This window comes from Schistocerca americana, chromosome 2 (assembly GCF_021461395.2).
Source record: "Schistocerca americana isolate TAMUIC-IGC-003095 chromosome 2, iqSchAmer2.1, whole genome shotgun sequence".
In the NCBI taxonomy this organism is placed as follows: domain Eukaryota; kingdom Metazoa; phylum Arthropoda; class Insecta; order Orthoptera; family Acrididae; genus Schistocerca; species Schistocerca americana.
Genome location: NC_060120.1, coordinates 416,310,441 through 416,335,784, shown reverse-complemented (window position 1 = coordinate 416,335,784; position 25,344 = coordinate 416,310,441). Strand labels below are relative to the sequence as shown.

Below are 25,344 nucleotides of genomic sequence, written 5' to 3'. Positions count from 1 at the left end.
TGCACCATTACATTTACATATTTTCAGTTTTCACTTATCACTAGTGCATCAGCAAACTTTGGTGTAAACTATTTCACTGCCACTACTATGATAGTTTTGACAGATATGTCTCACTGGCACCCTTCTGCACATGGCACTTCCGTTCAACAAACTCCAGTTCCACTGTCGCTTGGGGCTGCAAGTCACTCTCAGGAATTAACAGGAAACTTTCAAAATGGCACAGCCAGTCTAAAGTTAGCTGTGTTACTGTTCTAGTGGCATTAGCATCTCTAGCTCATTCTGATTGACTGGTAATCAGCGAACTATGCTAAATTTTTGGACCACACTTTGGAATAATCTTGTGGACCTTCCTTGCTGCACTAGTGTGTATAAAATTGTCTAACATTGATCAGGTGACCTACTTCTCTTTTGTTGCAGTAACTGCAGAACAAAAGTGCCTAGGCCTTACTGTCTCTACTAATACTGAACAGCACTTTTGTCTTTTTAAATAAATTATTTTTTACAACTGAAATGACTGTTGTTGTTGTTGTTGTTGTTGTTGTTGTTGTTGTTCTCCATGCTGCTGTATCCTCTGTAAGCTGCTTCATCTCCTAGCAACTACTGCAACGTACCTCTATGATTTTTACCCTCCACGCTGCCCTCCAATACTAATCTGTGGTCTAGGCACCACCCAGGGGAGTGTGAGAGAGGAAATCATGGGGCACATTTCAGTGAATAGAGATGGAGATCCTGACAGAGGGAAGTGAGATGCATTCCAACTGGCAATCCCATCCATGGGCAGAGATCAGGATGGAGATGTCCCTTGGTTGCAAAGAGGTCAGAGTACTCAAGATGGTCAGGGAATCTGTGAATGGTAAATGCATAAGAAACCAGGAGTTGGCCTCATCATATTTGTAGAGGGGGAATCCCCGCTTCTGTGAGGAGACTGTCAATGGGACTAGTGCGAAAGGCACCAATAGCCGGATGCACCCCACAAAGTGAACAGGATCAAGTATTTTCACAGTGTACGGAGCCACTGGCCCATTAACCTGACTTCCATAATCTAGTCTGGACAAGGCCAGAGCACTGTAAGATGGAGAAGTGTAGCATGGTCACCACCCCAAGATGTGTGGGCCCGGAGGTGGAGAGCATGAAGCTTCCGCATGCCTATAGCCTTCAGGCAGCAAATAGGGGGCAACCACATCAGCTTTCCATTTAAAAAAAGGCCCAAGAAACAGGATTGTGCTGCAACATCTAGGAGCTGGTCGTCTTATTTAGGTCAGGGTGTAATATGAATTGACGACAAAAATGCATAACCTGTGTTTTGGAGGGACAAGATTGGAATCCATAGGAGACAGCCCACACAGAGGTCCATCTGATGGCACCTTGGAGTTGGCACTCAGCAAATGCTACTGAGTGGCAGCTGCACCAGATGCAAAAATCGTCGACATACAATGCCAGGGTAAACTGAAGGACAAAAAGAGGTTACAAGCCCACTGACAGCTATGAGGAAGAGTTGACACTTAAAACAGAACCCTGCGGAATACCATTCTCCTGAATCTGAGCGGTCCTGAGTGAAGTGCCAACTGGAATCCAGAAGAGCTGGTTGGATAAAAACTCGTGAATAAAAATTGGAAGGAAACTGTGAAAGCTCCAGTCATGGAAGGTAACTAAAATGTGATGGCACCAAGCTGTGTCATATACCTTATGTAGGTCAAAGAAGACCATGACAAGGTGCCAACAGTTAGTAAAATCCTGTCGGACTACAGTTTCAAATATCTGAGTAAATGATCAGTTGGAGATCATCCTTCCCAGAAGCCATACTGATATGGGGACAAATGGCCCTGAGATTTGAGTACACAACATAATCAGAAGCTAACCATCCTCTCAAGCAGTTTACAAAGTACATATGTCACAGTAATTGTGTGGCAGCTGTCTAGAGACATTGGGTTCTTCCCAGGCTTAAGGACAGGGATAACTTACTATACTGTCTCACCATTGTGAGGTGAAGGCACCTGTGTGCCAAATGAGGTTGAAGACCCTGAGTAGATATTGTCTCTGTGTAATGTCAAAATGTTGGATCATCTGGTTGTAGAAGGAATCTGGGCCTGGTGCCATGTTATGTGAAGGGGTAAGAGCCTGAAAGAATTCCCATTCAGTGAAAGGTTCATTATGGGGTTCAGCTTAGTGAGGGTTGAAACAGAAGGGGGGTTTGTTCAGTTCTGTGTTTCTGTCGGAGAAAGGTGGCAGCATAGGAAGAGGACAGCAATGTTGTAGCAAAGTGTGTCCAGAGGTGTTCTGTAAGGACCAATGGATCAGTAGACGGGGCACCTTGGAGGATAAGCCCCTGGACAGTTGACTGTCACTGGCAGCCCAGAAGGCTGCGATGAAGAGCCATACATTCCCATGGAGGAAAAACAGCACTCCCAGCATTCATTTTTACTCCGCTTAATAAAGTAATGAGCCTTAGCATGGAGACACTTAAAAGCGAGGAGGTTGGCCTGTGTCATTTAAATTGCTGCAGTGCCCATCGGCAGTCCTGGACAGTGACTGCTACATCCATGGTCCACCACAATACTGGTCAATGATGAAAGAGACTTGTGGATAGGGGGACAGCAGTGCCACAAGCATGAAGAATAGTGGCAGAGATGCCCTGCACAAGCACATCAATGCAATACGAGAGAGAGAGGTGTCGAAGTGCACAGCAGACATATATAAAGGCCAACTGGCCCTGTGGAATGCCCAACAGGAGAATGGCAGAATCACCTGAAACTGGTCACTGTCAAAAAGATCATCACGGGGTGACCAATGTATGCAAGCCACAAGAGCAGGGGAGGAGATTGTGAGATTGATAGCAATAAAGGTAGCATGATTGGCACTGATGTGGGTAGGGGAACTGTCACTGAGGAAAGACAAATCAAAGACTGCAGTAAGTTGGGCAAGTAGAAGACCCCCTACCCGACACCCCCCACAGGGGGTGGTGTGCACTGAAGTCCCCATGGAGGAGATATGAGGGTGGGAGTTGCTGCATTAGGGTAGACAGTTCAACATAAGGAAGTGGCCTACCTGGAGGAAGGTAGACATTGCAAATGGTGATTGCCGGAGTTGTCTGCACACTAACCACTATTGCTTCCAGGTTGGTATGAAGGGGGATCCAGTCACTAATGACATCGGTGCAAACCAAAGTGCAGAACCCTCCAGACGCTATTCTGGGGCCAGCACAGTTCCGAAGGAACGCCAAATAACATGAAACGTTTAAAAAGGGGTCATCATGAAAGTGAGTTTCTTGAAGAGCAAGACAGAACGAAGAGTAAGAGGAAATAAGGTGTTATATATTAGGGAGGTGGCGATAATATCCATAGCAATTCCATTGGATTATCATGTGATGAGAGTACAGATGAGATATAAAGAAGCCAAGGGGAGGTCAGATCACTTGGTTGGTGGTCGTCTCCGACAAGGATGGGGTGACAGCCATAAAAACTGGGTCTGATTCGGAATGAGGTGGAGGGGGAGGGGTATTCTGAGACGCAGCCCCTTACCTAGCATGAGCCAGAGAAGAGGACGTTCTCCATTGAGGAGTAGAAGGAGGAGGAGAAGCAGCAGCAGTTCCTGGAGGGGAAGGGAAGAACCCATCGAGGGTGAGGAAAAGGACGGGGGGCAGGATGGGGATAAGGGGGACGGGTGAGGAGGTGAAGGCATAACTGAGGCAAAGGTAGAGGAGAGATTTACAGGGTGAAGTCTATCAAATTTCTTTCAGGCCTCAAAGTAGCTGAGACGGTCAAGGGTCTTTGTTTCTTGAATTCTTTTTTCCTTCATGTACACTGGACACTCCGGTGAATGGGGAGAATGGAGAGCACAGCAGTTTACACAGTTAGGTGGTGGGGTGCAAGGGATCTCCACATGAAGAGGACGGCCACAGTCACCACAGAGGGGTTGGCATCGCATCGCTAGGACATGTAGCCAAACTTGAGGCAATGGAAGAAACGTATGGGAGGTGGAATGTACGGTTTTAATTGCATCTGTACACTATTACCTTGACCTTCTCGGGCAGGTTATCCCCTCAAATGCCACGATGAAAGTGCCAGTGTCCACACCAGCCTTTCTGGACATGCCGTATGAAATGAACACCACGTTGTTTCAGATTATCCATAAGTTCATCATCAAATTTAAGGAGAAAGTCCTTATGGAAAATTACATCCTGTGTCACACTGAGTGACTTGTGAGGAGTGACAGCCATGGGGTTGTCTCCTAAATGGTTGCAGGCGCAGAAGGAGGCTGGCTGACTGGCAGAAGTTGTCTTTATAAGGAGAGAACCAGATCTCATCTTGCTTAATAATTCAACTTCACCAAACTTGTCCTCAGTATGTTTTGCAAAGAAAAGGGGTTTGGTGCCAGCAAACGTTTCCCTGTCAGTCCTGGTACAGACCAAGAACCATGGATATGGTTTTGTCCCAAGCTGGCACGTCTGCCACTCCTCCCAAGGTGTATCCAAGGAGGGTAAGTCTGGAAAGGCAGAAACAGGAACTGAGATAGGCCTAGATTAAAGAAGAGATGTGGCCGCAATAGAGTGACCAGAGAATTCCACACATTTCAGGTGCCAAACATCTGCCCAGGTACCACCCACTCCGAACAGGGGTTCACCTTGTGGGCACCACCCAGCCACAGCAATGGCCATCCGGTAAGACGGTTGTCGCTGGGAGTTCCGATATCCCAAAAAGATGGGCAACCACTTGTAGGCTTGCACAAGGCGTTCACAGCACAGGTATCAGCAGTGTGATCCCTGTGGTATCAGGGGGCTCAGCCAGATGGGTACATAACACCCCCACCACACAGACTGGCTACCAAACTGGTGACATAGCAAAAGGGCTTTGGCGGGGAGGGAGAGAAGGGGGAAAAGAGAGAGGAAGAGGAGAAGGAGGTGGAGAGGAACTCACGCCAAAGACGCTAGGGAGGGAGCTCTTCCACCATCTGGCTCATGCTCTACAGATTTAAAATTTGGAGATGGATGTCAAACCCCTGAGGGGCATCAAACAACAAAAATCAAAAAGGAGGAGGAAAAGCAACCAAACAAAACTGTAAGATGAAGCACAGTTATGAGGATAGCCAGGCCGACATAAAGATGAACACCAAGAGAAGGGAAGGGACAAAGGGAAAGGAAGGAGGACAGGGAAGGAGAAGGAACAGGAAGAAAAAGCAGCCCAGAAAAGAATAAAGGCTGTAATAGCTCAGGGACCTATGCGTGTCACACACGCACCCACAAAAGAGCTGTTTGCCCCCTGTGGGGACAAATTTTCAGATCTCAAGGGTAAGTAAAGACATAAGCTGACCAAAAAAAAAAAAAAAGTAAGGGCGTCAGTATTTCTAAACATTTGAGCAAAAATCTTAAATACTAATATCAACATGTTTTGCAATAAACTATTTTTAGATGGAGAAATCAAGCCAAATGGTATATAATTTCATGAAGACCACTGATGTTATTTTATTTCAATAAAATGAAACACATTTGGTGACAAAAATATGTACTTCATTGGAGCCACAAGACAGATTTAAATTATCTTCACTGATTTCAGAAATAACCTCCTCAGAAAAAAGTAGGCCTCTTGAAAGAAGTGTATAAGGCAGGGACGAGATGTGTAAACCAACACTATAGATGACTGCCAATAAAATCTTGGTTCTACTACGTTTGTTATTGTCAGTTATTGCTGTCTGTGCTACATCTATTATTTTACAGGTATTGTGTGGTTTTTCTTCCACAAAATACTTGAGTACATAGCATACAAACTTCCAGTGACTGCCACAATTTTCTTCCTCTTGTCATTCATACTTTCCAATATATACACTACTTTCAAAGAGCAAAAATGTACTAGAATACATAAAATGTCTATAAAATGCCGCATTGTGCAATGTTCTTGTGGTGAAACAGTTGCAAATCCTGAAAGCCATTTGATATGGCCTCTGGCCTGCTGAGGAGCACCGCAGTCCTGATTCCATGTATAAACAATGAAAATTTGCTGCATTACGCCACACACAAACAGACCTGGCCTGCAGGCAGATCAGTGAAACTAGATCCAACAGGCAGGGCCTGCGCAGTATGGGAGATGATGAGTTTCAGATTGGCAGGCCTAATCTGTTGTAGATACTTCCAGAAATGGCCTGCAGTTTTGGCCCATCATGGAAGTCCACTAGTGTGGCCACTTATTTACATATCACACACATCATGTTAATGAAATGAGGCCACATGATCAATCCACACAACAGATAACTTGTGTGAATACTCTGAAAATCAATACTAATGAGGATAGGTAGCAACTCACCATAAAGATGACCACTGAGCTGCAGCAGGCACATAGAAAAGACAATCACACTCTCACAACTAAATTTTTGGCCATAGCCTTCATCAGAAAACATGAGCACACACACATTCACACTATCATTAAGACACAACTCATATTAAGACACAACTCATGCATACATGACTGCTGTCTCCAGCCACTGCATCAACAGTCTCTGAGAATGAGATCCAAACAAACCACTCCTCACACCTACCTGCCTTTCATTGGCAGCTGCTAGGCTAGCAGCAATAAGTGGTGGCAGTACTGATTGCAAGCTAATGGGAATGGTAGAAAGAGAAGAAGCAGTTAGAAAGAGGGAATAGGGAAGTGGCTCATGGACTCAGCTGCACCCAGCCAGCGATGATGCATGACATCTCAGTAAACAGTTTCATCTACTCAGACAAAAACGAGACTTTTCCAGAATTTTCTTCAAATTTTCCTGATATTTCCCTGATTCATTTGAAATTCCCTGATTTCCAGAACTTGTGGCAAACCCAATGGTGCCCCATGTGGCTAGGCTGGACTAATGAACATTCTCACCTCTTGGATGTATGTTTTGGTAATCGAGAACATAGTTGTCAACAAACTGACCAGAAACAAATGCTGTACATGCTGGAATCACCTTGTTCAATATAAAGCATTTTTAGCTTAGTTGAAATGGGAGAGAATGCTCATAGCTGTCATATTCAACTATTCAACATTAGTTTTACACAATACATTAGAATCAAGAACTTCTCAGTTCTTGGTTCTTGGGTTACCCAACACTATTGTATGTGCAACTTATGTTGTAATGTACTTACTGATCATATCCATTAATGTTCTTCACATATTGTAAGCTTTATTGACCATTCATTTTGTTATTCGAAGCTGGAGACTAAATGCATCAAAAGAAGAAAAAAAAAGGTCACACACAACATTACATATTTAGGTGTTGTTGAAGGTCTCCCTGAAAGCTTGTGCACCAACAGCAGAATCAGGTATGCTTAAATAGTACGTTCTTCACTGAATATTTTCAAACAGTCTATGTATTATTCACGTAGATCATGTAGGTATTTCTGTTAATTCTCTTAGTTTGAAGAAGACAGTCAACATGTTGAACTAATTTTTGTTGTCAAATCTACAAAGTAAGTGTTTATCAGCATAGGTAAATGCACTAAAAATGAAATACGACCCATAAGCCCCCCCCCCCCCCCCCTCCCCCATCCTCCTCCACCAAGTTGTTCCTCACACCGATACAGTTGATGGCAGGAAAAATTTACAGGAGCGCTGCTGCAGTGGCACCAGGGCAGCAGCAGTGCAGTTTCACTAAGTGGCCCCACACTACAGCTGAATGTGCTGTGGCAGCACTGGCACTTGAAGACTTGTGCATTCTGTAGGAAATTATCCATTGTAGTCTGTCATAATTTCATGTTACCTGACAAAGAGCAGACCTTTCTATTACACTGGTAAACAGCATTTTCATCACAAAGGATGTGAATTATGTTTCTCATCATAGTTGAAGGTCACACATTAGAAAAAGAAATTAGTTTCTGCTGGTCAGGGTCTGCTTCCTTGTGACATGTTATCCTCTTTGAAACCTGAGTTTCTCCTAGCATATACAATTTTAAAACAACTTACGGGAATTCAGCCAGGTAGTATTAACAGCGACTGCTGATATTTCAGCAGGAGCATATTCCGCCATTTTTAAGGCAAACTGCAATGGACAGGCGATGTACAGGAAAATTTAAAACCCTGGTTCTCGGACTATTGCAGGAAAGATAACACACTCATACAGGAGGCTGTTGGTCTTCCTCTCAACACTTTTTGTGGGGTCAGCATCAATTCTGCAATACGATGAGTCACATAATAAACGTTGCATCTTTTGTATATAATTAGCATGTGTTGACATCCACCTACTTTTTATTCAATGGCCAGTATTACGAACAGACAGATGGAGTTGCGATGGGTAGTCCATTGTCTCCTGTGATCACAAATTTGTTTATGGAAGGCTTTGAGGAACGTGCATTGGAATCAGCGCCTTTGAAACCCACCTGTTTCATCAGATATGTTGATGATACCTTTGTTGTCTGGCCTCATGGTAGGGAGAATTTGAATGCCTTTCTAGAACATCTGAACTCGATCCACCTGAACATTTGTTTTACAATGGAGGTGGAAGAGTATGGTTGCCTTCCCTTTCTTGGCGTTTTTGTTAAGAGGAAGGATGATGCATCATTTGGACATGCAGTTTTCAGGAAACATACTCACACTGACTTGTATTTACAGGCTAATATAGTTGTCACCATCCAGACCAGCGTGAAGGGGTACTTCGTGCCTTTGGTACTCAGGGTACATGTCATTTCCGACACTGAGACTTTGCCAGCTGAGCTGTCCCATTTGAAGCTACATTTCGTCAAAATGGTTATAGTGACAGACAGATTGAACATACGTTGCACTATCGACCAACTGTGGATCGGGTGACTGATGATAATCTGAGTCAACACCTATGTCTACTGCCTTTTTACCTTACGTAGGAAGCACTTCCAACAAGATCGGCCATATTTTATGGAAGTATGATGTGAAATGTGTTTTCCAACCTCCATCTAAAATAAGAGTGCTTTTGGGTTCCGTTAAGGATGATCTTGGTTTGCATAAGGCAGATGTGTATCACATTCTTTGTAGCTGTGGCATAACATATATTGGTCAAACTTATCAGGACTGTGGAGGACCGATGTACTGAGCATAAACGGCAGACACGAGTACAGCAGCCCAGTAGATCGGCCATTGCCGAACATTGCTTGGATACTGGTCACCCTATGTTATACAACAACACCGAGATATTGGCATGCATGTCCAGCTATTGTGACAGTGTTATTAAGGAGGCAGTTGAGATTAAATTAGGGAGCAACCTTGTAAACAAGAATGGAGGTCTTTGTTTAAACTTGTTTGGACTCCTGCTCTCTTCCTTGTCAAAAAACAGAGGGACAGAGTCAATGTTACCTTACCTGCTAGTTCATAGTCTCACTATTGATATTTCTGACTTTTGTCACCTTTGGTGGCACTAGTGTTCAGTGTGTGTGTTATCTTTCCTGCAATAATCCAAGAACCAAGGTTTTAAATTTGCCTGTACATCACCTGTCCGTTGCAGTTTGCCTTGAAAATGGTGGGGTGTGCTCCCGCCGAAATATCGCCAGTCACTGTTAATACTACCTGGCTGAATTCCCATAAGTTGTTTGAAAAATGTTATCCTCTATATACCAACATCCTGCAAAACACTATACTTCATTTATTGTGCTGGAACTTTAATTATTCAGTAGATGCTGCTGTTGAGAAACAGTAGCAGTCCTGAGAAGTCTCATACGTGATTGCAGGTCGAAAATCCTTCCCCCAAAAATGATGGAAGTTTAGGAGCATTACTGACAAGCCATGCTCAGATCTCTTGTACTTGTGTAAATAGCACAAATTCTATTTTATATCAGTCAGAGCAGACTCTTAAATGAGACTCTTCATTGAAAAACAATCATCTTCCTGAATATGCTATTTGACATTTTACTCTGATTCACTGGCTAAAATGATCATGTCACAACAGAAGGTGCAACATCCTAATTTCAGATCAACTTTAAAGGACTGTGACAATGAGTGACTGCTGGTAACAGTTATGCCTGAAAACATGACGAAGAGTGAAGATAAATACAGCTATTAAGATTCTGAAGGCAAAGAGGGACATATGCATGATGACCAAACATTTCAATACCTTTGCTGACAGTAGAGACATGTAAGACCACAATTATGGAAAATGGTTTATATAAACTGTATGGGCACTAGAATTAAAAGAATTAACTATAATAAAATATGGCTAAACCAAGAGAATGAATTTATTTATACAGAAGATGTTTCGGCCTCAGACTAGAAATGGTACTGGCAAACTTAAAACATTATCAATTAATACTGAAGATTTTTTAGAGGAAGAAGTTGGTGGGTGCACCATAAAAATTTAGAAAGAAACCTGTGCCAAAAATGTTTGTTCACACCACAGGTTTACCTAGATTAGAAATGGCTTCATATTTTTTAAAGGTCGGTTTGCAATATTTTTAACGTAGAATCTCATAAACTGCATTCAAAACAATCATGAATTATTATGAATCAACAATCTCCAAGAGCTCTTACAATCCTTAAATTTCTATTCCATTGCTTAGTCATGAGCTGAACTGATCCCATATAAATGGTCTCAATAAAAGGAACATATATTCCAAATTTTTAATATCACTAAGAGAAAAAGAAACCAATTTCTCTTTTCATATTAGATAACGCATGTATTTAACATTATAAAACACATATGTAGTTACCATTTCTTCAAACTGATGTTAATATATTACTATCAGGGACCAGTTACTACATGTTGTTTTGTAGCTAAAGCTTTTACACTGCGAGCAACAAGATGAAATATCTATAATATATATTTATAACTTTCCATGATACATGATGGACGCTCTCTGGAGCCTCGAGCACATTGCTGCTGTACTGTATTTAGTCTAGACTAGAAATACGTATGATTTTGCTTTCAGCTTCAAAATTAATTTTGATGTGTTTGCCACATTTCTCGCACAACAATGTAAGGTAGCTGCGACTACATTTTTCAATGTGAATTCCACAAATAAGTTCCTTAAATTCAAAACATCACAATAACTATATAATACTCCCAAGTGCCAACATGAAACTATAAGATATGAAATTATTAATTTTTTTAACTGACAGTTTCTTAAAATCACTTGAACTTGAGGAGTGTTAAGCTGCACATATGCTTCATGAAAACACATACTGTGCTGTGGCACAGCTGAAAAGATGGTCTGCAGCAATTAGGTGGCAGTACATCAGAGAAAGCTATATTGCTGTGGTACAGCATTGTGTGCACAAATGCACCATTGTTAGCATCTGTGTGAGGAACAAGTTGGAGAAAGGGGGGGGGGGGGGGGGATAGTATGAGAGTATGAGATTTATTTCTCTTTTAGTGCATGTACCTATACCAATAACCACTTACTTTGAAGATGTGATATCAAAAATAAGTCTTACATGTTGACTGTCCTCTTCAAAGTTACAGAATTAATGGTAATATCCACATGAATAGTACGGACTATTAGGTGCATTGTGTGAAAAGATTCAGGTGTGATTCTAAATACTGTGTTGGTCACAGCACATTCTCTGCCATTTCAGAGACGGAATACTTCCTGACTCAGCGTTCCACCCCAAAAAGTAATGTTTACAACAAACATTATTTACATATTTGCACGAGTATGGTCAATTATTTCTCACTGCAACAAACTAACCTTTGCCCTATATATGAATTTACTTTGCCTTGTATTTATTTCAGCTATATACATATTGTAACACAATACTAATGAAAATGTCCAATATGTGATAGATCCTAATAAGTTTCTGTGCTGGAAATTAAAAGCACACATGATCTACAAAAGTTGTTATCATGCAGATGGGGCATTTCTTAGTGGCTATATTTCTTTTCAAAAAGTAAAATGAAAGAAACTTTTTGCATGACTCACAAATATTTTCTCAAAAGCGATGGTTTTCCTGCAGTAGCACGTAAGACTTGCTCTGAATGTGCCATTACAGCCAAGTTAGCGAGATGGATACGCTCTGGCGTGGTGAGATCAAGTCCAGTTGTCTCTAACAGTAGATTTATATAGCCAAGCAGTTCTGCAGAATGTCCTGCCACAGCAAACTTTAATACACTCTTCAGATGTCGACACTGAAAATCAGAATAAAGATGTTAGGAGCAAATCTGTGTAACTTAATGACCAATTTCTATATACTGATTAAGGAGCTGAAAATGTTTTTTCACATGACTGGCAGGGCACTAAACAAAATAGTATGAACCAGGTTACTTCTATTCAAATAACATTCTTAGAGAATAGCTGTAGCAGAAATGATGATACATTTCACCACCAACAAACAGGCATATTTCCTGACAAACTTAAACAAGCTGTAGTACGAGACAAATATAAGAAAAACAACCTCCAATTACAGGCACATGTCACTCCTTTTGATATTTCTGGAAGTGTTTGAGGAAGATGCCTATGACAGAAAACAGAATCATTGTCCTAGGCAGAGCCTGTTAACTGTCTCTCGATTTTGCTTTCACAAAGTCTCCTCTCAGATAAATTCATACAGCACCTAACAAGAAAAATTATCTGTTTGTATATTCTGTGACGCAGTCAAAGCCTTTGATTATGTGGTACACAAAATTCCACTACGCAAACTAAAAAGTTACGGTATTAATGACATCTCTCTTGCACAGATGGAGCTTTAACTTCACATCAAATAAATGGGAGTCTCATCAACTGATTGTATCACAGGAATAGACACAAAGAAAGGCTGATATTGTTTCTAACAAAGGTAAAATTGTGCTAGTAGATGCTGACAAAATTTCAAGTATAGTATACACATTAACAAGAGTGGGGCAAGATTAGAAAATTTGCCAGCTAAAAATAGTTTGAGGCATAGAGGAGAGGGGGCGGATAGGGGACATTGCCTCAAATGAGAAGGAAAACATTTCTAATTGAAGGTACCTGGAGACACCACTTTGAAGTTAGATTCTTCATTAAGTCAGACAGTTTGAATATGCATTAAGTTGAATTAACTTTTTCATATTAAACTGAGAGGCAAATGTGAGTTAATGCACCAAAATAAAAAAAATATGAAGTGTGTGGTTATCTCGTGTGCTTAGATGACCATTGTACCACTCAAAAGCATACTTATTGTTTGGTAACTTTCCAGAATGAATTAAGTGGCATAGCTATTAGCCTATAAGAACATCTCTTCCATAATTTCAATGAACATGAAAGCCAAAAGCAAGTCTAAAGAAGTAAAGGACTTAAAATAATTTTCGAATAAGACATTACCTAGAGAATTAATATTTTATGATTTCCCCAAGTACCTTTTACATAATGTTACCTGTAATTTCGTCTACTTACTGTTGTTTCATTATTATTATTATTATTATTATTATTATTTCTTTCCTTTCTCAGATGTTATGTCTGGTTAAAAATGGAAAGTGATGCGGACTTTATACATATATATTTAAAAATAAAGATGATGTGACTTACCATATGAAAGCGCTGGCAGGTCGATAGAAACTCAAACTGACACATACATACACACAAAATTCAAGCTTTCGCAACAAACTGTTGCCTCATCAGGAAAGAGGGAAGGAGAGGGAAAGACGAAAGGAAGTGGGTTTTAAGGGAGAGGGTAAGGAGTCATTCCAATCCCGGGAGCAGAAAGACTTACCTTAGGGGGAAAAAAGCACAGGTATACACTCGCACACACACACACACACACACACACACACACACACACACACATATCCAGACATAATCAGACATATTTAAAGACCCTCTCCCTTAAAACCCACTTCCTTTCGTCTTTCCCTCTCCTTTCCTCTTTCCTGATGAGGCAACAGTTTGTTGCGAAAGCTTGAATTTTGTGTGTATGTATGTGTCTGTTTGTGTTTCTATCGACCTGCCAGCGCTTTCATATGGTAAGTCACATCATCTTTGTTTTTAAATACATTTTTCCCGCGTGGAATGTTTCCCTCTATTATACTGGACCACAAACGAACACAAACATACACACAAAATTCAAGCTTTCGCAACAAACTGTTGCCTCATCAGGAAAGAGGGAAGGAGGGGAAAGACGAAAGGATGTGGGTTTTAAGGGAGAGGGTAAGGAGTCATTCCAATCCCGGAAGCGGAAAGACTTACCTTAGGGGGAAAAAAGGACGGGTATACACTCGCACACACACATATATCCATCCACACATATACAGACACAAGCAGACATATTTAAGGACAAAGAGTTTGGGCAGAGATGTCAGTCGAGGCAGAAGTGCAGAGGCAAAGATGTTGTTGAATGACAGGTGAGGTATGAGTGGCGGCAACTTGAAATTAGCGGAGATTGAGGCCTGGTGGATCACGGGAAGAGAGGATATATTGGAGAGCAAGTTCTCATCTCCGGAGTTCGGATAGGTTGGTGTTAGTGGGAAGTATCCAGATAACCCGGACGGTGTAACACTGCGCCAAGATGTGCTGGCCGTGCACCAAGGCATGTTTAGCCACAGGGTGATCCTCATTACCAACAAACACTGTCTGCCTGTGTCCATTCATGCGAATGGACAGTTTGTTGCTGGTCATTCCCACATAGAATGCGTCACAGTGTAGGCAGGTCAGTTGGTAAATCAAGTGGGTGCTTTCACACGTGGCTCTGCCTTTGATCGTGTACACCTTCCGGGTTACAGGACTTGAGTAGGTGGTTGGTTCCATCAGATTCACCTGGTCCTACTCCAAATCCCATGCCACTTTCCTTGACGTTGACCTCCACCTGTCCAATGGCCAGCTTCACACGTCCGTCCACATCCAACCCACCAACAAGCAACAGTACCTCCATTATGACAGCTGCCACCCACACCACATCAAACGGTCCCTTCCCTACAGCCTAGGTCTTCGTGGCAAACGAATCTGCTCCAGTCCGGAATCCCTGAACCATTACACCAACAACCTGACAGCTTTCGCGTCCCGCAACTACCCTCCCGACCTGGTACAGAAGCAAATAACCAGAGCCACTTCCTCATCCTCTCAAACCCAGAACCTCCCACAGAAGAACCACTAAAGTGCCCCACTTGTGACAGGATACTTTCCGGGACTGGATCAGACTCTGCATGTGGCTCTCCAGCAGGGATATGACTTCCTCAAATCTTGCCCTGAAATGAGATCCATCCTTCACGAAACCCTCCCCACTCCACCAAGAGTGTCTTTCCGCCGTCCACCTAACCTTCGTAACCTCTTAGTTCATCCCTATGAAATCCTCAAACCACCTTCCCTACCCTCTGGCTCCTACCCTTGTAACCGCCCCCGGTGTTAAACTTGTCCCATGCACCCTCCCACCACCACCTACTCCAGTCCTGTAACCCGGAAGGTTTACACGATCAAAGGCAGAGCCACGTGTGAAAGCACCCATATGATTTACCAACTGACCTGCCTACACTGTGACGCATTCTATGTGGGAATGACCAGCAACAAACTGTCCATTCGCATGAATGGACACAGGCAGACAGTGTTTGTTGGTAATGAGGATCACTCTGTGGCTAAACATGCCTTGGTGCACGGCCAGCACATCTTGGCACAGTGTTACACCGTCCGGGTTATATGGATACTTTCCACTAACACCAACCTAACTGAACTCCGGAGATGGGAACTTGCTCTTCAATACATCCTCTCTTCCCGTTATCCACCAGGCCTCAGTCTCCACTAATTTCAAGTTGCCGCCACTCATACCTCACCTGTCATTCAACAACATCTTTGCCTCTGCACTTCCACCTCAACTGACACCTCTGCCCAAACTCTTTGCCTTTGAATATGTCTGCTTGTGTCTGTATATGTGTGGATGGATATGTGTGTGTGTGCGAGTGTATACCCGTCCTTTTTTCCCCCTAAGGTAAGTCTTTCCGCTCCCGGGATTGGAATGACTCCTTACCCTCTCCCTTAAAACCCACATCCTTTCGTCTTTCCCTACATCTACATCTACATCTACATCTACATCTACATGACTACTCTGCAATTTACATTTAAGTGCTTGGCAGAGGGTTCATCGAACCACAATCATACTATCTCTTTACCATTCCATTCCCGAAAAACGCGTGGGAAAAATGAACACCTAAACCTTTCTGTTCGAGCTCTGATTTCTCTTATTTTATTTTGATGATCATTCCTACCTATGTAGGTTGGGCTCAACAAAATATTTTCGCATTCGGAAGAGAAAGTTGGTGACTGAAATTTCGTAAATAGATCTCGCTGAGACAAAAAACGTCTTTGCATTAATGACTTCTATCCCAATTCGCGTATCATATCTGCCACACTCTCTCCCCTATTACGTGACAATACAAAACGAGCTGCCCTTTTTTGCACCCTTTCGATGTCCTCCGTCAATCCCACCTGGTAAGGATCCCACACTGCGTAGCAATATTCTAACAGAGGACGAAGGAGTGTAGTGTAAGCTGTCTCTTCAGTGGACTTGTTGCATCTTCTAAGTGTCCTGCCAATGAAATGCAACCTTTAGCTCACCTTCCCCACAATATTATCTATGTGGTCTTTCCAACTGAGGTTGTTCGTAATTTTTACACCCAGGTACTTAGTTGCATTGACAGCCTTGAGAATTGCACTATTTATCGAGTAATCGAATTCCAACGGATTTCTTTTGGAACTCATGTGGATCACCTCACACTTTTCGTTATTTAGCGTCAACTGCCACCTGCCACACCATACAGCAATCTTTTCTAAATCGCTTTGCAACTGATACTGATCTTCGGATGACCTTACTAGACGGTAAATTACAGCATCAACTGCGAACAACCTAAGAGAACTGCTGAGATTGTCACCCAGGTCATTTATATAGATCAGGAACAGCAGAGGTCCCAGGACACTTCCCTGGGGAACACCTGATATCACTTCAGTTTTACTCCATGATTTGCCATCTATTACTACGAACTGCGACCTTCCTGACAGGAAATCACGAATCCAGTCGCACAACTGAGACAATACCCAATAGGCCTGCAGCTTGATTAGAAGTCGCTTGTGAGGAACGGTGTCAAAAGCTTTCTGGAAATCTAGAAATACGGAATCAACTTGAGATCCCCTGCCAATAGCGGCCATTACTTCGTGCGAATAAAGAGCTAGCTGTGTTGCACAAGAACGATGTTTTCTGAAACCATGCTGATTACGTATCAATAGATTGTTCCCTTCGAGGTGATTCATAATGTTTGAATACAGTATATGCTCCAAAACCCTACTGCAAACCGACGTCAATGATATAGGTCTGTAGTTCGATGTATTACACCTACTACCCTTCTTAAACACTGGTGGGACCTGCGCAATTTTCCAATCTGTAGGTACAGATCTACCGGTGAGCGAGCGGTTGTATATGATTGCTACGTACGAAGCTATTGTATCAGCGTAATCTGAAAGGAACCTAATCGGTATACAATCTGGACCTGAAGACTTGCCCGTATCAAGCGATTTGAGTTGCTTCGCAACCCCTAAGGTATCTACTTCTAAGAAACTCATGGAGGCAGCTGTTCGTGTTTCAAATTCTGGAATATTCCATTCGTCTTCCCTGGTGAAGGAATTTCGGAAAACTGCGTTCAATAACTCCGCTTTAGCGGCACAGTCGTCGGTAACAGTACCATCGACACTGCGCAGTGAAGGTATTGACTTCGTCTTGCCGCTTGTGTACTTTACATACGACCAGAATTTCTTCGGATTTTCTACCAAATTTCGAGACAATGTTTCGTTGTGGAACCTATTAAAGGCATCTCGCATTGAAGTCCGTGCCAAATTTCGCGCGTCTGTCAATTTTAGCCAATCTTCGGGATTTCGCGTTCTTCTGAACTTCGCATGCTTTCTCTGTTGCCTCTGCAACAGCGTTCAGACCTGTTTTGTGTACCACGGGGGATCAGTTCCATCTCTTACCAATTTATGAGGTATGAATCTCTCAATTGCTGTTGCTACTATATCTTTGAATTTGAGCCACATCTCGTCTACATTTGCATAGTCAGTTTGGAAGGAATGGAGATTGCCTCTTAGGAAGACTTCTAGTGACACTTTATCCGCTTTTTTAAATAAAATTATTTTGCGTTTGTTTCCGGTGGATTTGGAAGAAACGGTATTGAGCCTAGCTACAACGACCTTGTGATCACTAATCCCTGTATCAGTCATGATGCTCTCTATCAGCTCTGGATTGTTTGTGGCTAACAGGTCAAGTGTGTTTTCGCAACCATTTACGATTCGCGTGGGTTCGTGGACTAACTGCTCGAAATAATTTTTGGAGAAAGCATTTAGGACAATCTCTGAAGATGTTTGCTGCCTACCACCGGTTTTGAACAAGTATTTTTGCCAACATATCGAGGGAAGGTTGAAGTCCCCACCAACTATAACTGTATGAGTGGTGTATTTATTTGTTACGAGACTCAAATTTTCTCTGAACTGTTCAGCAACTATATCATCGGAGTCTGGGGGTCGGTAGAAGGAGCCAATTATTAACTTAGTTCGGCTGTTAAGTATAACCTCCACCCATACCAATTCGCACGGAGTATCTACTTCGACTTCACTACAAGATAAACCACTACTGACAGACACAAACACTCCACCACCAATTCTGCCTAATCTATCTTTCCTGAACACCATCTGAAATTTCATAAAAATTTCTGCAGAACTTATTTCAGGCTTTAGCCAGCTTTCTGTACCTATAACGATTTCAGCTTCTGTGCTTTATATTAGCGCTTGAAGCTCAGGGACTTTCCCAGCACAACTACAACAATTTACAACTACAATTCCGACTGTTCCTTGATCCAAGCACGTCCTGTATTTGCCATGCACCCTTTGAGATTGCAGCCCACCCCATACTTTCCCGAGGCCTTCTAACCTAAAAAACCGCCCAGTCCACGCCACACAGCCTCCGCTACCCGTGTAGCCGCCAGCTGAGTGTAGTGAACTCCTGACCTATTCAGCGGAGCCCGAAACCCCACCACCCTATGGTGCAAGTCAAGGAATCTGCAGCCAACACGGTCGCAAAACTGTCTGAGCCTCTGATTCAGACCCTCCACCCGGCTCTGCACCAAAGGTCCGCAGTCGGTTCTGTCAACGATGCTGCAGATGGTGAGCTCTGCCTTCATCTCATAAGCAAGACCGGCAGCCTTCACCAAATCAGATAGCCACTGGAATCCAGAGAGAATTTCCTCAGATCCAAAGCGACACAAGTCATTAGTGCCGACATGTGCCACCACCTGCAGCTGGCTGCACCGTGTGCTCTTCATGGCATCCGGAAGGACCCTTTCCACATCAGGAATGACTCCACCCGGAATGCACACAGAGTGCACACTGGATTTCTTCCCCTCCTTAGCCGCCATATCCCTAAGGGCCCCCATTACGCACCTAACATTGGAGCTCCCAACTACCAATAAGCCCACCCTCTGTGATTGCCCGGACCTTGAAGGCTGAGAATCATCCTCTGAAACAGGGCAGGCAGCTGCATCTGTCTCAGCCAGAGACAGTGCCTGAAACCTGTTTGTCAGACGCACCGGGAAGGCTTTCTGATCAGCCTCCGGGGACGTCTTTCACTGCCTGCCACGCCTTGGAACGACCTCCCAATCAACCATAGGCGAGGGCTCAGCCCCACTGCGGGCAGCAACCGGGGCAACCACAGCGGCAGACCGATCTGGGGACAGACGGGAAGAGGTTGACATCCCCGTGATGCCCAAGTCCGGCTACCCACAGTGGTGCCCATTGGCATCCTTCCCTTTTTCCTGACGAAGCAACCGTTGGTTGCGAAAGCTAGAATTTTGTGTGTATGTTTGTGTGTCTATCGACGTGCCAGCGCTTTCGTTTGGTAAGTCACATCATCTTTGTTTTTTTTATATATAAAAAAATGACTGCCACACCAACTCGTATATCATATCCAGGGCATTCTCTCCCTTATTTCAAAATACAAAAAGAGCTGCCCTTCTTTGAACTTAGAGGTGGCACACAAGTGTAGTATAGGTGGTCTCTTCAGAGGACCTCCTGAAGGCTTCTAAGCGATCTGGCAATAAAACGTATGATTCAGTTCACCTTCCCCACAAAATTATTTATGTGATTATTCCAATTTAAGCTGTTTTTAACTGTAATCCCTAGGTATTTAGGTGAGCAGAAGGCCTTTAGATTTGTGTGATTTCTCATGCAACCAGTAACGAAAAAGACAGAGAGGGGTATTTATATCTTGATAATCAACACAACATTCAGTTACAAATTATGAGTATACTCAGCCTTTACATCTAAGAGTTTATCCTTTTTAATTTCAAATGAATATTTTTCAAACACACCAGTGCAACTACAATAACATAAACTTTTCATAACTACAACACAAACAGCATCTGCAACATCCAAGTGACTTGGTATTTTATCAAAAACATGTCCATACATAACAACTGAATTATTCAATTGCCTAGCTACTCAAACACCACATAAACTGTATGTAAAAATAAACTTAATTTTTGAAAATAAACTTAATTTTCTCTCAGTAAAAAATCTTAAACAATGAAACATAACATTGGTAGATAATACCACAAATATACAGCAGCACACATAACACTTGTCATTTTAAGAAAGAACAACGAACATCAATTCCACTACAAATTCTCCGATGATAGAAATGTGAGATTTCCAAATAATCCCAAGAGTCAACTGACTAAGTGCAGACTTGACTTTTATTCTGAGAGGTACAATTGGTGACTTATTTACTTCATTCTTAAACAATAGACATCTTTCAAACAATGGAAAATCAAGGATGCAATGTAACAATATTAAAAAAAAAAAAAAAAAAAAGTTGCAGAGATGCTGAGTCACATATAGGCACAACAAAAAAAACTGTCAGAAAGTGAAATTTCGGCCAATAAGGCCTGTGTAGAAAACACACACACACACACACACACACACACACACACACACACACACACACACACACCACCACAGCCTCTGGCAATAAATTTTATTAGCTTGCAAATTATGAGTTTAGTGTAAATCATTTCCCTCCTCCTCTTATAACACATAAAGGACCTCTCAGCTTATACTGATGAAGTTAAAGCAGATCTATAGATGCAGATGAACACAGTTATCATCTTTACCAGAAACCCTCCACAGGAAGAGGAGGTAAACAAGAAATCCTGAAAATTATTTTCAAACAATGGAAAATCCATGATGGAATTTAATGGCCAAAAGCTTTATTTGAGACAGTCTCTTTGTTGCGCCTATCTGTGACTTAGCCATCTCCTCTATATACTGAAAATTATTTTCTTGAGATCTGAAACCAGGCTGTCATTTGAAAAAATTAATAATAGATGTATTGCCATATTTAGGTGTCCAGCAGGGACAGCAACCAACAATACTGCCATTAACTGGTGCAATTAGCAAATGATCACTTCAGGACTGGCAGCCATTAACCCTGTGGAGCACATGTCCACTGTAATGGACAGCTGTTAATCGCGCTATGGCATTTTACATCAGTCCTGAGATTGCAAATTCACACAGTCCACTCCAGTGGACACTCCCTGCTGATGCTGTGATTTCATGCACTTGCAGCCTCGGAACTGATTGAGAATGCCACAGAAGTGACCATTAACATCTGTCCACTGCAGTGTGATGCATACTGCTGAGTTCTTTGGCTACTGATTCACATCATCAATAGTAGCAGCATTAGCTTCATGACTAGAGGGCAGGCGAGGTCGCAAGGAGATGGTTTTAAGGAGGAATATGGTGCATGATAAGGAGAGGAGAGAGAAAAGGGAGTAGTGGATGAGTCAGTACACAACATGACATGCCTTAGTGGCGCCGCATGTGGACCCCCGGAGGGCACGTGTGAACCAGAGTTGAATGCAGCAGGGCCTGGCACAATGCTGTTCAGTGAGAACAGAAAAAGCTACTGCAGCTGGCATCCTGAAAGTCCAGCAGTGCAGAGTGGGAACTACTACTCCTAGATTTATGGTAACATCATCAAGGATCATTCCTGAAGAATATGTCGCTATTTTTTGATAAAACTAACATTGTCATATGCTGAATGGCTCAGATTGTGTGAAATCTTGCTTGGGTTTTGCTAAAAATGTGGCAGTCTCAGGGTAAGATCCTGAGCCTTCTCTTAGTGGGCAGATGTAAAACATTGTGACTAAAATTAACAGGCATTCTACATATGGGCTAGTGCTGTTTTGTACTGATTAGCCATTTCCTATTACTTAAACTTATTGTGCGCTTAAAAACATCCAAAATGGCGGGTGGTTAAATGCTGTTAAAACTGTCTGTTGTGTGGCTGTTGTGGTGATAGTGGCTGTTATTTCTAAAATTTTTTGAGTTAAATGTTTGGGAGCAACATAGGCTGGTGAACTATTTTAGCAACGGAAATTTTGCATATGAGCTATTGGTAGATATGTGAGTGGCTAGAGCTGCCTAGTTGAAATATTCTATGTTATTATACTTACGGCCATCTTTAACATGTTCTGGAAGTACTACCATATGTGTTGTTTTAGAGTAATTTGTGGCATTAAAGTGGTTTATGTCTAGCCTTCAATCACACCTCTATGTTTAGATTGTTATCACTGAATACTTTTAAAACCTTCCACCTGTTATGTTTCAGGATTTGAGGGCTTATCCATTGACAAGACGTAACCTTATGTCTGATTAAGTGTCATTTAGCTAATGCCCATATCATTTTATGTCAGTGGCTGGACTTATGTGTAATGGGCTGTGTCATCAGCGCTGAAGGCTCCGATTAATGCAAGTGTTGTTTCCATGTGCTGTTTCGATCTATGTTTGAGGATCTCCTGTTAAAAGTTTAGCTTCACTAGTGATTTAAATTGAAAGACCCAAGCACCTGTCATTCCTCAGGAAAATTGTTAATGTGCTTAGTTTAGTGGTGGCTAGAGCCTTAAAGTTGTTTAAAAAAAAAATTTGGGTGTTATGTGTGGTGAAGGGCAAGATTAAAAATAATAAAAAATAAAAAATAAAAAAAAGGTGTATTCCTGAAGTTAAAACAGCTAGTGCCAATTCAAATTGGTAAAGTCACTGGAGAATTTGAAGACAGCTAAGTGCTGATTTAAACTTAAAATGTAATCTGTTTGTGTAAGCTGCTTGTGTAGTTTGAAAATTTAAATGGCTAGTGGAAATTCAAATTGATAAATTCACATTAGAATTTAAAGATGGCTGAGCACTGAGTCAGACTTAAAATTTAATCTGTTTCTGTAAGCTGCTTGTGCAGTTTGAAAATCTGAACAGCTAGTGCTGATTCAAATTGATTCAAAGGCGGCTAAGTGCCAAGTTAAACTTCATGTTTTGATTGTGCAATCTTCAGAACAATGGTAAATTCACCTTATATTATACTGTTTGTTGTTGAAAATTTAAGGGGCTACTACCACTTCAAGTAGGGAAGTCGAGTTAAGTTTTTTAAGGTAGCTACACACCAATTCAAATTTTATTATTTTGAGTGTTATGTATGGTTTATGTGGTTACTCTTATAGAGTAGCTAGTGCCAATTGGAAGTGAGAATTATAAATGATCCTTTTAGGTGACACAGCTGAGAACTGTGGGGAATATTAAAGTCATTGTCTTTTAATTATTTAGTAACAGAAGGCCATCTGAACCTGGATTACTTGTTAGCTTGTATTACTTGTTTAAGCTGGTTGAAACTGAAGAACTCTGATTGGTAAGGTCTTGCTGAATTAAATTGAAAACTGGAAAGTGTTATTATGTAATGTGGGTAATGCCAACTGTATGCAGTTTTTCTTAATAACTGTGCACATTGCTCAAGTGCCGAAGTACTATTTTGTCAATAAAGTAAATTTAATTTTTGGTGCTTAATACATTTCACTCCAGGACCCTTGTGTCCTAGCTACCCCTGCTCCAAAGGATATCCCCTTTCCTTGTTTCCATGGTAGGACCAGTGGGGAGATTCACAGTGGACACATGCGCCAAAGGGTTCATATCTCTTCATCCCACTCCTATAACTCATATCTGGAAACACACACTGCAGACACATCATCTGGTGCTCCATCTCCAACATAAGTTTGTTGTGGTTGCAGACAGTCTCCTTCTTCTTCCTCTTCTTCTTCTTAATCAAATAAAGTGCAAGTTCCCATGCCTTACTGAGATTGTAGCCTCTTCACAATTGATCACCTAGTCCCTTACTTTAATCTTGGTGGATCCTTTAACAACATGGTTCTAGTATTTTGACATCTATGTCAGAACTTTAGTGCAATCGTACATCATTTCTTGTAGTTCTGTTACAGAGTGTAATGTGACTGTTGCCTTTTTGGGTTACAGTACTCAGGTATGCCACTGGCTTTTGCTGCAGTTATCCACAATATGAATCACCAGCACTGTGTTTATCATGCCACATTGGCAGAGTTATTTTTCAAGAGAATGGGCTTTCATTGTGTAAGACTGTCCTTGACAATATCAAGTAGAGCTCATGTATTACCTGGTGCATAGAAAATAGTCTTTACATAGTGTTTTCTGATAATTCCCCTACTTTCACGAAAATCCACTGCATGTGAAACCTCAAAATTCAAGCATATCTCTGAACATCTACCATTAGATGCTTCCTGCAAGGTAGTCATCATTCTCACAGACAGACCAAAGGGACATTATGATTTCATTTCTTATAAGACGACTCAATTTTACACCCTCTACTAAACCTGCACCTATTACAAACTTTTTTAATGCTGTACAACAGGTATTTATTTGACTTTCACCTAATTCAGATGAAGTATGAAGTCTGTTCAAAAAATTCTGGAAAATTTATAATTTTGTGCCAATGGTGTATTGGAACGAAATGCAGTTGGCACTCCTGCACATGCCTGTGTTTAATGTGTAACATCTGGAAATTTCACTGTAGTATGTCTGTTAGCTATTGTTCAGTGCTGTATTGAGTAGTGTTGTGTTGCACAGTTTGTGAATTTTGAGATTATAGAGTTAGAGGAGCAACACTTCTGCATTAAAGTTTGCAGGAAACTTTTGAAAAACTTTACAGAGACACACTGAATGATGCAGAAAGTCTACGGTGATGAGTGCTTAACCCATATTCATTGTTACAAATGGTTCACATGTATAAAAATGGCTGGATGGAAGTTAAAGATGATCTTTATTTAGGACACCCTTCAACGTCTACCAGACACCCTTCAATGTCTACCAGAGGTGCTCATGGCAGGAACATCAACAAAATTGTGCATGCCAATTGAAGACTGACTGTCCGAGAGATTGCAGAAGAATGTAACATTTCAGTTGGATCTGGATCATGTCATGAAATCCTGACACAGCATCTTGGAACGCATCATACTGCTGCCAAGTTTGTCCCACGACTCATGAGTGAAGACTAGAAAGGTCTTTGCCCTCCCAATCTGTTAAGAGATTTTGGGTCGCGCAAATGAGAATGAGATGTTCCTCAACAGAATCATAATTGGTGATGAGATGAGGAT

General features: G+C 41.9%; 1 protein-coding gene across 1 annotated transcript in view; it reads right to left on the bottom strand.

Annotated features, from left to right (window-relative positions):
- Window positions 1-25,344, bottom strand: part of LOC124593676 — a 422,343-nt gene that overhangs the window by 284,635 nt on the left and 112,364 nt on the right. The window contains exon 10 of the mRNA XM_047131970.1: window positions 11,843-12,048. Coding sequence (XP_046987926.1) covers window positions 11,843-12,048 — 206 coding nt within the window. The remainder of the gene's footprint in view (window positions 1-11,842; window positions 12,049-25,344) is intronic.